The 14,143-nt window shown below is 41.8% G+C and overlaps 1 protein-coding gene across 1 annotated transcript; it reads right to left on the bottom strand.

Moving 5' to 3' along the window:
• Positions 1-7,119: 7,119 nt before the first annotated feature.
• On the bottom strand, positions 7,120-10,414 carry CEBPA (CCAAT enhancer binding protein alpha). Its single transcript, XM_073605779.1, is given in 3 exon segments — positions 7,120-9,967; positions 9,969-10,055; positions 10,057-10,414. Coding segments are annotated over 3 exon segments (879 nt in total). The 5' UTR covers positions 10,270-10,414; the 3' UTR covers positions 7,120-9,388.
• Positions 10,415-14,143: the final 3,729 nt, after the last annotated feature.

Here is a 14,143-nt window from a genome sequence, read left to right as displayed (position 1 = left end):
CTTTCTCTTTTCTCCTTTTGGTATTACTAATTGGGATGGAGACATGTCAGCGTTCATAATGTTGGTATGGACAGGTCACAACCCCCCTTTATGTGGAGTATTATATTGTGTTTATGTACATTAATTTCATTAAAGTGTATTTTTTCCCAAAAAATTGTGTTTAAAAAAACGCTGCGAAAATACTGTGTGACATAAAAAAATTGCAACACTCACCATTTTATTCTCTAGGGCCTTTGCTTAAAAACCATATATAAAGTTTTGGGGTTCTAAATAATTTTATAGCAAAAAAAAAAAAAAATATGATTTTTACATGTAGGAAAAGAATGTCAGAATAGGCCTGGGAAGCAGGTGGTTAAATAGTACAGGTACAGTAACTTGGGATCGTTTTATATTCCAAATTATGCACCAAATAGATCACGCCCTCTCTCACATTCATCAGCAATGGCCATGTTAGCCAACCAGCGGTGGCTATAAGGTTCTGTGAATGTAGGTTTACAGTTTACTTTTCTTTTTTTTTTCTATTTATTAAACATGATCAATTTGTGTGTTTTTTTTTTTGTTTTGTTTGTTTGTTTTTTCCACCTGAATATGTAACATTAAGATGTTTTAGTATCAGTAAAATATAGTTTTGTGGTTGCGCTGCTATATAAAGTTACTTCTCACTGTAGACACATTTCCAATGTACTATATCGGCTTCCTTGTTCAGCAGCTAATGTTTATGTACCCACAATGTGCCATAATGTATCATAATGTATCACAATGTATCAGAGTATTTGAAGTCTATTAGAGCAGATACATTGATTGCTGTCTAGTCTCAGAAATGGATACATTATACAAGTGATTGGGAGGTTCAAGTAATGAATAGAATAATAGACTAGAAACAAGTTATTCTGAAATTTTGGCATCAGCTGGAGCGCCTTGGCATTGGTCATGTGATCAGAACCAGATCTGCTCATTGTTTTGGGGATTATAGGGAGGTTCATGTGTATGTTTTTTATTATAGATTATATATTTATTCCCTCCCCCTTTGTTTGGGAGTTTATTACATCCATACTACTTGGATATTTATATACGAGGTTCATTCTCCTGCAAGGTATTTTTTATTTTTCTTTATATATATATATATATATATATATATATATATATATATATATATATATATTCCCCTCCCTGTGTATTTTTTGATATTCATTTGTGCCTCGACTATTCCTTCTAAACAGACAAACGTTTTTTAATTGTAGTATGTATGTCATGGTTACCTGAATTTGTTTTTAAAATGAATATGTTCTATTCTAGACAGTGAGATTCATTCTCTCCTTTGCTATCTCTGAATACCTTGATTGTGTCCTGAAGAAGCCTAACAGTGAAACGCGTCGATACACAAGGGCTCACTGTATACTCTGTATTATATACATGGTTTTTAACTTTTGAATGCCCTGTTCATATATTATAATTTCATAATAAATATTGTTATTTTTCTACACTATTGTTTTGTATGCCTTTAAAGTCCGACCTAGGGATACTTATTTAGTATCCCTTTCTTTTACTTTATTATTATTATTATATTTTTTATTTTATTTCTTTCTTTTTTTTTTATGGTTGAACTAGATGGACTTTTGTCTTTTTTCAACCTGACTAACTATGTAACTATGTATGCAGCTTTCACATAAGACAAGCACCAGATAGCATCTGCCAAGCCAATCACTGACCAGCATCCATGGGGCAACCCAGCGTATCATTTTATTCCATCAAGACATTACAGTATTTTGTCAATTAAAATACTAACTCAGATTTATCTTGTATGGGGATCATTATTTGCTAACTGGGACTGGACATATCCCAAAAGCTACTGATCCAACACAGAAAAAAATCTGAATTTATTTATTGTCAGTGGTTATGCATTGCCCTCATATCTTAACCCTTTCCAGGCCAGGGGCTCAGTATAACCAACCTCCTGTGCATGTTTCATATATATTTTTTCCATGGAAATGTGCAATGTACGGTGCTTTGTCGGGTTAAAGTGTATGTAAATGGCTCGCATCTCACTGTTTTCTATTTTTGTGAATCTGATGTAAAGTTTCTTACATGGAGATCCTGCCAGTAACAGCAATTCCTGGTGCAGGCCAACAATGCTCAGCCACTGTCTTTGTTTGTGTGCTGCTTCAGTTGGCTGCTGGGCTGCTTGTCAGGTCTACAAGGTCAGGCAACTGAAGGAGATTGCATGGCAGGCTGACAACGTTGCTACTAATTGCAAGACAGTGACTTAGGCTGGGTTCACACTGCCGCAACCTGAAAGTCATGTGACTTGCAGTGCGCTTTTGCCAGGTGACTTTCTGGCAACTAGAGCACTACATTGATAGAAGTATAGAAAAAAAGTCGCTTTGAAGTAGTACAGGAACCTTTTTTTAAGTCGGAGCAACTTCAGTAGTGCTAATAGTGCTAATTATGACAGCTCGCATTGACTAACATTGGATTTCACATCTCACGCAACTTGGGGTCTCACAATTCGGATCCCAAGTCGTGGCAGTGTGAACCCTGCCTAAAGCCTCATACACACTATCAGATTTTCTGCTGATTTTTTTCCTTCAGATTTACCAAAACCATATAATATGAGGTCAAATCTTAAGAGTTTCAATTTGTATGCAATCAGGCCGGCCCTTGCACTACATGGTTTTGGTAAATCTGAAGACAAAAATCAGCAGAAAATCTAATAGTGTGTATGGGGCTTTATTAGTGTTATCAGCCTGCAAGAGGAAGTGCTGTTACTAGCAGGATCTCCAGGTAAGAAACCTATTGACAGATTCACAAGGAAAATGTTGCTTAAAGTGTGAGTTCACCTTTACAGAAAAATCTGAAGGTGAACTTACACAGGACTCCTCCCACCCCCACCCCCCAATCCCGCTAAACTGCAGTGCAGCGATCTCCCGTTCTGAGTCGTGCTATAGCCGCCTCAACGGTCAGGCTTAGAAATCCCTTCGGCATTTACGCGTCTTCTTCCCCACTGAGAGGATGGGCTACGCAGGTTCTGATTGAAGCTGTGGGGGATTTCTAAGCCTCGAACCGGTGAGGCGGCAGCGCTGCAGGTCAGCGGGACTGGGGGGGTTGAGGAGGAGGTCCTGCCTAAGTTCACCTTACAGATTTTTCTGTAAAGGTGAACTTACCCTTTAAAGTGGTTGTAAACTCTTTTTTGGGACTTTTAACTATAAGTAAGACTAGAATAAGGCTTACCTACAGGTAGTGGAAATATCTCCTAATCATGCGTCATTTACGATGATGTAATCGGCGCATGCGCTGTGAACAAACGGACCTCCGTGCCGTTTCTTCCCCCAGCGCGTGCCGTTACTCACGGCTCCCGCGCGCATGACGTCACGCGGCTCCGGCCAGTCACAGAGCCGGAGTCCACGGCCCCCGGAAGGCAAAGGGGCGAAGATGGACACAGCCTGCACAGGGGACAGCGCGGGCTTTGTTTGCAGGTAAGTGTCACATCATTTTTGAGATCCCCTTGGTGTGTGTATTGATCCAGCAACGCACCAGCACCTTTGCAGCCATTGTGCTATTTGCTGGGTGTCTGGTGTGCTCCTGTACCTTTAAGAAGGAATGGGCTGCCCTTCAGTCCACCTGCTCTCATTTATCCATCAGAATGTATGTGCCTCCACTGTGGGGACACTCATATTTTAGTGTTAGGACCACAGATATCAGGGTGCCGTGACGAGGTTCTGTGGCTTACGCATGCGTTTGCAAATGCGTGCGGACTAAACCCCTGTTTTTAACGCATACTGTTAGACAGGTTAATTTGGTTGTCTGCGAGCTGGTGGTAAGTAGGCTTGGAATTTTTTCCTGGGCATTCCCCAGGCCTTGTTTATAAGTGTCACATAATGGGCTAGTATTGGATGCATACTAGCCCATTATGTGACACTTACCTGCAAACAAAGCCCGTGCTGTCCCCTGTGCAAGCTGTGTGCGATGCATACTAGCCCATTATGATTTAATTTGCAGGCTTTGCAGGGAGCAAAAGAGGAATAAAAACCCATCAGGATTTACTTCCTCTTTAACCACTTCAATACCGAGCACTTTCCCCCCTTCCTGCCCAGGACAATTTTCAGTTTTCAGTGCTGTCACATTTTTGAATGACAATTGCAATGCCATGCAACACTGTACCCTAACTAAATATTTATCATTTTCTTCCCACAAATAGAGCTTTCTTTTGGTGGTATTTGATCACCTCTGGGTTTTTTTTAGCTAAACAAACTAAAAAAGACCCAAATTTTTGAAAAAAAAAAGTTTCTTCGGCTCTGTTATAAAGTCTAGTTTTATCCTTCACTGACGGGCACTATAATGAGGCTGCACTAATGGGCACTGATGAGGAGGGGCTAATATGTAGAATTGATGGGCACTGATAGGCAGCACTGATGGGCACGGATAGGCGGCACTGATAAGCAGCAGATGGGCACCAATAGGCGGCACTGATAAGCAGCACTGATGGGTACCAATAGGCAGCACTGATAAGCAGCTCTAATGGGCACTTATAGGCGGCACTGATGGTTACCGATAGGAGACACTGATGAGGTGGTACTGACAGTCATTACTGATGGGCACTGGTTGGCATCTGTAAAGGGCACTGACAGGCGTTACTGATGGGCACTGAGCCCTCCCCCATTCACACTGGTGTAACATGTCATGCGATTTGACAGGTCCAAATTGCATAACAAGTCGCACCCTAATGTCGGCAATTCAAAACATACAGGCACACGTTCCTGAAAATGGCTGTTCAGTAATGGTGGGTGCTGTAATGACCACAGGCTGGAAACCGTAGAGTGAAGAAATGTCATCAGCACACCAGGGTTTCCTCAAAAGGGTCCAAAGCTTTATTTTCTTGGTCACATCGTATGCATAAGGCTATATGGCTTTCCCGTATGTGTACTACGTGACCAAGAAAAGAAATCTTTGGACCCTTTTGAGGAATCTTTGGTGTGCTGATGAGATTTCTTCACTCCTATTGTCGGCAATGGAACTGTTCAAATTGGTGCGACTTTGCGATTTGAAAAGAAAAAGGTTCCTGCACTATTTTTTTGTGATTTCAGGTGCGACTTGCATAGATATCTGTGCCTGAGGTCGCACTAACCTGCAGCTTTAAAATCGTGCACTTCAAAGTTGGATTTAGGCCCCTTTCACACTGGGGCGGTGGGGGCGTCGGCGGTAAAGCGCCGGTATTATTAGCGGCGCTTTACCGTCGTTTTAGCGGCGGTATTCGGCTGCTAGCAGGGCAGTTTTACCCCCCGCTAGCGGCCGAGAAAGGGACGATTTGCCGGCGGTATAGCCGCGCTGCCCCATTGAATTCAATGGGCAGGAGCGGTGAAGGAGCAGGGTATACCCCGCTCCTTCACCGCTCCGAAGATGCTGCTAGCAGGACTTTTTTTCCTGTCCTGCCAGCGCACCGCTCCAGTGTAAAAGTCCTCGGGGTTATTTTTAGCGCAATAGCGCCTGCAAACTGCCCTAGTGTGAAAGGGGCCTCAGTGTGAATGGGGGACGGAGGTTGGGAACCGCTGCTCCAAGTGCAGGTGGGCTTAATCTCAGAAACGTGGTCTTTGCAGCTGAGTTCCCAGCTCCGCCCATTAATTGTCAGCATGAGGCAGGGTGGTCTCATTTGTCTGCTGGGTTTTTATTACTTTGCAGAGAAAGAAGCAGAAAAATGAGATTGTTCTGCTACAAGGAACTGTGAACCTCCATAGCAGTAGATATAGGAAGCCAGTGCATTAATCCAATTATTACCAATATGTGGAAATCAGTTTTGCATGGACTCACCCTTTTAAGATGGACATACACTATACAATCTGACTGTACAATCTCCTTTAGATCTACCATTGACTATATAGTGCAAGGGCCTGCCTGATTGATTGTACAGTTATATTGAATAGTTTTGGTAAATCTAGAGACGATTGTACAGTGCATGGCCAGTTTAACTCACAGTTGAACTGAAATGGCAGTGTTCCTAGTTAACTGCCCCAGGGCTTACCCCTATAATGGAAGTGGAGGTAGAAAAAGAGGGAGCACCCAATGTCCAATGGAATGCAATTATCCCTCTCTTTCTACCATACTGGGCACTGCCCCCCTAATCCATGCAACCGGTCCCTAATCTACATGCAGGGTGCCGGACGCATGAATGTCAACAGGGTTTTTTTTCTTTTTTAGAGCCCGAGGCTCTAATTGGCTTCAAAAAAGGGTGGGCTTGGGGCGCAGAGCCCACCCACTTGTGTGACAATAGCAAATTAATATTCGCTATTGTCTTCCTGCTTCTCCTCCCGGCCAATCAGGTAAGCAGGTCCTGAGACCCGATTGGCCAGGGAGTCTCAGGACCCGCTTCAGCCGGGTGGAGAAGCAACAGCCCCAGAGGGAGATCCCTGTCATCTGCCTCCTAAGGTAAGGAGGCCTCAGTTTGTATGGCTGAAATCCCGTCGCATTCGCACCAAAATTGTGCTGAAACCCCGACGCATTCGCACCAAAATTGTGCAGGACCCTTTTTTTAGTCCACACTGGAATCGGATCGCATGGGTGTTCTGATCCATGCAACCGATTCCACAGTTCATACTTTGGGGGGGGGGGGGTGGGGTGTCATTAACTTTCTATCTGCACCTGCAGCGGTTTGCAGATGTCAGTGTGAACTGCCTGCGAGTCAGATGCGATGCGGGAACTCGCACAGGAATCGCACTGGTTCCCGCATCGCACCAATGTGAACCGAAACCGAGTCAGTCCTGCGTGACCACCAACCCTAAAAAATACTACCCTACAATGTACAATGGAAGGAAGAGAAATTATATATATATATATATATATATATATATATATATATATATATATATATATATGTATATATATACACACACACACATATATATATACATATATATATACATATACATACACACACACTTACATTATTCACATAATAAAAATGTATGTAATATTTAATATTATTTTTTTTATTATTTAATTTACATTTTTTTATATTATTAAATGTTGCCTTGTTTTATTTAATAAAGTATCTCTTTTACCTTTTCCATTAGATTTTTTTTTTTTCCAGCATCTGTTAATGTAAAAAGAAAACAATGACACAAAAATCTGTACAGTGTATATTCTTTATTTATAATGAAAATAAAAACCAAAACATATACCATTGTGTTTCAAAATTATAATTAATAACAAATAAAATGAATAGAACCATTTCTTTTTTTAAAATAAAAATTTTCAGACATAAATCCTTTAAAATAATATTAAACTCTTGAAACATCTTGGGATTTCAGAAAAGGGGATGATAAATTGGTAGAAAAAAAAATCTTCTGATGTAAATTTGCTCCAGGGGTTAAAAAAAAAAAAAGTGATAGGATGGGTTAATTAAGCGGTGCTATGCGTACAATAATTAAGGCACAGTTATGAAAGTCATGGGTTAGTGGGGTGCTGGGTTGGTTAGGGTGCATTGTACACAATTGGGAGGGGGGTGTTTGTGCATCAATACTAGCTACTCAAGGTTGCCAGGCACTGTAGACCTGCAACATGCTAGAGCGATCGCTGATGATAATAAGAATTTTAAAAAAATGGCAAGAATATGATGAAAAAGAAATGTTCGAAAGCTTAAAAACTGCAATTTTCTGATTCACATTCAACCGGGTCCACTTAAATCTGACAAAGTTTAAAGCCAATATATACAAGAGACAAAAAGGCGCAATGCAATCAGCGAATAGCAGCTTGTTAAAGGTAGTCAAGATTTATTTATTTTTTATAAAAATGCCTTAATGTGTTTTTTTTTTCTTCTGTAATACAGTATGATAATGTGATGGCCTGTGTCACACAAAGACACCATTCCCTTTACTCCACAATGCAGCTTGTCATTGAAATCATTAAATAAGTTTTGTGCGTTCGATAAAATAAAAAATAAAAAAAAGTCTCTTGGCACATTGATCGTCTCTGATAGTGAAGGCAAGGGTTTATCCTGAATAAAGCTTGTCTATGAATTGAAGAAATATATATAAATATTTGTAGAAGTCCATATCTGCTTCATATCATAAACTCCTGATAGATAATCTGCTGGTGCGTTATTGAGCTGCACTGGACTGTAGGTAGCATTTTAAAGTAACAGACACACTAAATGATGATGAGGAGAAGGCACTTTTAAAAAAGGTGCATAATTATACCCTGTTCATAGCAAAACCCATCATATCACAAGATACTTCAACAATCTGAAGCCATCGGTTGGGCTGGCACCAAAACCTCAAATGTTTTCTGTGTTGAAAGGGCACTCTGGAGTTTGTGGTGCCAACACAACCAGAAGCTAAAAGTTGCCTGAACATGTCCTGTGACCCATTGGGCTTGTGCTATAGAATCCTATCATCCTATTTATTTACTCCACTAAATGCCATTGAGAGTTGCAGCAAACTGTTCTTCAATGTTTACCAATCTTTACTGCCCCTATTCATAACCAAACCCATTATGTCAGAAACCAATTCAACAACTTAAAGCCACCAGCTGGGTTGGCACCAAAACTTCCAATATTTCCTGTGTTGACAGGGCACACTGGAGTCTGTGATGCCAAAACAACCGAAGGCCAAAAGTTGCCCGAACTGGCCTGTGACCTACTGGGCTTGTCTTAAAAGGATCTTATTATTTACCCCACCAAATGCCATTGGGAGTTGCAGCAAACTGTTCAACAATTACCAAACTTTACTGCCCCTTAAAAAAAACATAATAAAATAGTTTGACCAGCCACAGGTTGCATAGAAGTTATTCAAACTTTTTTTTTCTTACAAAGAGTATAAAAAATAAGAACCATAAAAAAGTACAGTATTTGGTAGACTGTGGTTGACTAATAGAGGCTCCTCACAACTGCGTTAGCACCAGGTTGTGAGAACTTAGCCAAAACTGTCTTGCAAAATGGTCACCACAATCAATCATACAAATATCCATTGTTTTGGCAAAACTGTAGAAAGAGAGAAGGGGCTCAAAGGCTGGGATCCAAGTTCATGGATGTGTCCTTATCACTCTTGGTGCTTGGTTAGGATCCACAGGAGATGGTGGATGGATGGAGAGGGGAAGTCAAGAAATTGGAGGTTGAGTTGGACCTCATGCAACATAGAGAGAAAGAAAAAAAAGTGTCAAAGGTTGGGATCCAAGTTCATGGAAGTGTCCTTACCACTCTTGGTGCTTGGTTAGGATCCACAGGAGATGGAGAAAGAAAGTCTAGAATTTGGAGATTGAGTTGGACCTCATGCAAAGAAAAAAAAAGAGTCAAAGGCTGGGATCCAAGTTCGTGGAAGTGTCCTTATCACTCTTGGCACTTGGTTAGGATCCACAAGAGATGGATTGGGGGGGGTCAAGAACGAGGAGGTTGGGTTCTATCTCATGCACAGTTGCCCATCACTTTGACCAGAGAGCTCTCTGGCAGCTGCCTGAAGATGCCCCTGAGGGTCTCCAACTCCCTGCTCAACTGTTCCACCCTCTTCCTCAACTTTTCGTTGTCGTTGGACAACTCAACCACCTTCTGTTGGGTCTCAACGTTCCTCATCTTAGCCTTGTCCCTGCTCTTCCTGACCGCTATATTGTTCCTCTCCCTCCTCACCCTGTACTCTGTGCTGCCTTTGTCCACCCATTTTTTGGACTTGCCTCTGGTCTCTGATGAAGAAGAAGAGCTAGAAGACGAAGAGGACATTGCCTTGGAGGAGGAAGCTTGCAGCTGGTGGTGATGATGATGGTGGTGATGGGGAAGGTGGTGAGGACTTGGCACTGGGGTTGGTGGTGGAGTCGGGTGCCCAGGCTGCAGGTGCATGGTGGTCTGGGCACAGTGGGCTACCTGGTATTGCAGGTGGGATGGGTGCTGGTTGGAAGGGTGAGGGTAGAGGGCAGCTAGAGACACCCGGTTGGCCTCCTCCTCCTCCCCCCTGGGCTCCTGTTTGATGACCAGGGGCCTGAGGCCATTGTCCCATCTTGCTGTCCAGGTAGGTGGCCATGCAGCCATACATAGGAGGGTGGCCCTGCTGGTAGTCCATGGTGGCCTTGGCACGGTCCTGGCTTGCTGTTATGGAAGAGATCGGCCAGGAACTCGTCGTTGAAGGCGGCCGGATCGATGTAGGCGCTGATGTCTATGGAGTTCTCGTTGTCGCACAGCTCGGTCACGTCCCCGGTGGAGGCGGGGGGCTCCCTGTAGCCGTAGGCGGCGTGCTGCTGAGGCTGGGCGCTCATGGATGGCCGGGATTCGACCTCGTAGAAGTTGGCTAGCTCCATGGAGCTCCTATAGCCAGCCAAGCATGGTGACGAGCTCCGGGAATCCAGGATGAGCTCGGGCTGACTCTGCGCGATCAATCGGCGGACTCTCCAAGCAGACGACACCGCTCAATACTGACTGCCGGAGCGCCGCTGTCACTCTATATATAGGCGGGAGGCGAGGGCGGGGCAGCGACACCTCATGGCCGCTTACAGGTACTGCACACAAGGCTGCGCTACAGCGAGAAAACTTCTGGAACTTCTCCGGCCGCCTTCAGCGCTTCCTTCCCCGCAACTCCCTCCGAGGTCCGCCGTCCTGAGATCGCTGCACGATGGCCCTGGCCTCCGCCGGTCTGTACCGGTCTTGTCTGCACTTTGCCTTTGCACCAGCCAGGCTGCACATAGAAATACAGAAATGCTGCATTCATATTGTCGGCGCTCTGGGGTGTCCATCCAGGATATCCATAGTGCAGTATTATGGGGAGGGGGGTCACCCTAAAACTTGAAATCAATCTGGACACTGTATTAAAAAAAGAAATAAAAATATGTACATATATACATATATATATATTAGTTACATATAAATATATGTATTGCACAAAATACACATCTTTTTTTTTTTTGCATCATATTAAACACATTTTCTATATATACATATATATAATTAGAAATGTTTTATGTCTGTCTATCTATCTATCTATCTATCTATCTATCTATCTATCTATCTATCTATCTATCTATTTTATAACATATGGGGGAGAGGGTCATCCTGAACTGGACACTGTATTAAAAAAAATATACGTAAATATATATATAAGTTTAGATTTTTTGATACATATAAATATATGTATTACATAAAATACATATATTTTTTCCGCATTATATTAAACATAATATATAGATAGATAGATAGATATTATTAAATATTGCGTATGTCTATCTATCTATCTATCTATCTATCTATCTATCTATCTATCTATCTATCTATCTATCTATCTATCTATCTATCTATAAATACATATTATTTTTTTATAACATATAACCATGGAACTTTAAGTTAAACTGGACACTGTATTAAAAAAATAATAATGAAAATGTATGTAAATATGCATATGTATATTTATGTTTTTTTTGATACATATAGGTATATGTATTACAACATACATATATACTTTCTTTTTTTTTTGCATGATATTAAACACACATGTATATATATATATATATATATATATATATATATATATATATATATATATATATATATATATATATATTTACATACTTTTTTATACAGTACAGTTTATACAGTACCCAGTTTAACGTAAAGCTTCAGGATGACACTCCCCCATAAAATATATGTTATAAATATATATATATATATATATATATATATTGCAAATGTTTATTCTCATTTTCGCATCAGTATATTAAAGTGTATAACACCTATGGTCTTGTTCACAGGCATAAGGTGATTTGCGTCGCGTTGCACCAGTGGTTTAGGCCTCATGATGCACTTAGATGGTGAGAGGTCGAAAATTTGCTGGGTGTAAATTTCCAGGCTCTTTCCCATGCTCAAGGAGCCTCAGGTGCCACATTCAGTCTGACATTTAAGTGAATGGCTGTATGTGGCTAAACTCTTCTAAACGCCAACATTTCTGCGCATCGTTTACAAGAGTACGGCCGTGTTTAACCATTCATTTGTATGGCAGGCTGCATGCAGCACCCACAGCTTCATGGGCATGGAAAAATGCCCAGGAATGTTACTCCCAGCATTTTTTCAGCCTATTATAATGATTGTACATTAGTGGTTAGTCCTCCTGTCTTGCAGCACTGGGGGCCTATCTGCATGGAGTTTGCATGTTTTCCCGGTGCTTGTATAGGTTTCCTGTCACTAGGCAGAACGGGGTGATGCTTGTTTACATTAGCATCTCCCTGTTCTTCCTCACCGTGAGACGATCACGGGTATCCCCGCAGACATCGGGTCCGTGGGACCCGCGATCACGGTCACATAGCTCCCGGTGGGCGCGCGCCCGCCCGCAATCCACCCTTTTAAAGGGCCACGTACAGGTACGTTAATCTGCCTGCACGTGCCCTTCTGTCGCAGTTTATCAACTGTGTTTTAACCACTTCAGCCCCGGAAGATTTTACCCCCTTCCTGACCAGAGCACTTTTTGCGATTCGGCACTGCGTCGCTTTAACTGACAATTGCGCGGTCGTGCAATGTGGCTCTCAAAAAAAAATTTATGTCTTTTTTTTCCCACAAATAGAGCTTTCTTTTGGTGGTATTTGATCACCTCTGCGGTTTTTATTTTTTGCGCTATAAACAAAAAAATAGCGACAATTTTGAAAAAAAAAACGCATTATTTTTTACTTTTTGCTATAATAAATATCCCCAAAAAATATATAAAAAAATCATTTTTTTTTCCTCAGTTTAGGCCGATACGTATTCTTCTACATATTTTTGGTAAAAAAAAATCGCAATAAGCATTTATTGATTGGTTTGCGCAAAAATTATAGCATCTACAAAATAGGGGATAGTTTTATGGCATTTTTATTGATAATTTTTTTTTTTTTTACTAGTAATGGCGAGGATCAACGATTTTTATCGTGACTGTGACATTATGGCAGACACATCGGACAATTTTGACACATTTTTGGGACCATTGGCATTAATACAGTGATCAATGCTAAAAAAAAATTGCACTGATTACTGTAAAAATGTCACTGGCAGTGAAGGGGTTAACCACTGGGTGGCGCTGTAGGGGTTAAGTGTGTCCTAGGGAGTGATTCTAACTGTGGGGGGGGGGAGGGGCTATGTGTGACACATCTCTGATCACTGCTCATGATTACAGGGAGCTGTGATCAGTGTCCTGTCACTAGGCAGAACGGGGAGATGTTTGTTTACATTAGCATTTCCCCGTTCTTCCTCACCGTGAGACGAGCGCAGGTATCCCCGCGGACATCGAGTCCGCGGGACCCACGATCATGGTCACATAGCTCCCGGCGGGCGCGTGCCCGCAAGCCACCTCTTAAAGGGCCACGTACAGGTACGTTAATCTACCTGTATGTGCCCTTCTGCCGCAGTATATCTGCATGAGGCGGTCGGGAAGCGGTTAAGTGAAAGTGTTTAGGTGTGACCTTCTAATATATGTTTTTGGTATATCTAAAAGAATAAAATAGAGGTGTAGCGCTTCGCCTCTATTTTATGTTTTGCTATTGTGTCCAGCAATATAGTGTCAGCTGCTCTTTTATTTTGTTTCTTGTATATCTCTTAGTGCAACAGATTTTTTCTATTTTTAATATCTATGAGAATATTGTACAAGAAAATTGTATAACGTATGGCCAGCCTTAGACCTAAATCTGCATCTGCACACCTTTGATCTACATATGAATGCAATAGTAAATACAATGAAACAATAATATGTACATTGTTACATTGCATTTTCTCAGTGACACTTGTATTAGACTATATCCAATTTTCATTTTACACAAGAGCGGACGCAATTTGACCGCTGATAATTGCTGGTAATAGTGGCAGGGTGTAGGCGGGGGAGCTGCACATAAGGAATACATCCTGAAAACGTAGCTAAAACCCCCCAAAACTGCCTTAATTTTGCACTCCCCATTGGCTGCAATGGGTTTCACCCAAAATGCGTAATTGGACAATGAAAACTCTCATATTCACTCGTAGAGCCCAATGAGCTGCAATTTCTTATTCTTCAATGACTTGTGTTCCAACACCTGGTGGGGCTTGGGGGGGGGGGGGGAATAATATTCTATGATGCCGCACCCTTTCCCTTCAGTCTGTATATCACAACCACTTCTATCTCATTACACAAGAATCTTTCCTTAACCACTTAAGTGCCGCCCCATAGCAGATTCACTGCTACAGGGC

The sequence above is a fragment of the Aquarana catesbeiana genome, linkage group LG11 (assembly GCF_042186555.1).
Source record: "Aquarana catesbeiana isolate 2022-GZ linkage group LG11, ASM4218655v1, whole genome shotgun sequence".
NCBI lineage: Eukaryota > Metazoa > Chordata > Amphibia > Anura > Ranidae > Aquarana > Aquarana catesbeiana.
The sequence above is the reverse complement of the archived record's forward strand: the minus strand, read 5'-3'. Positions and strand labels throughout refer to the sequence as shown.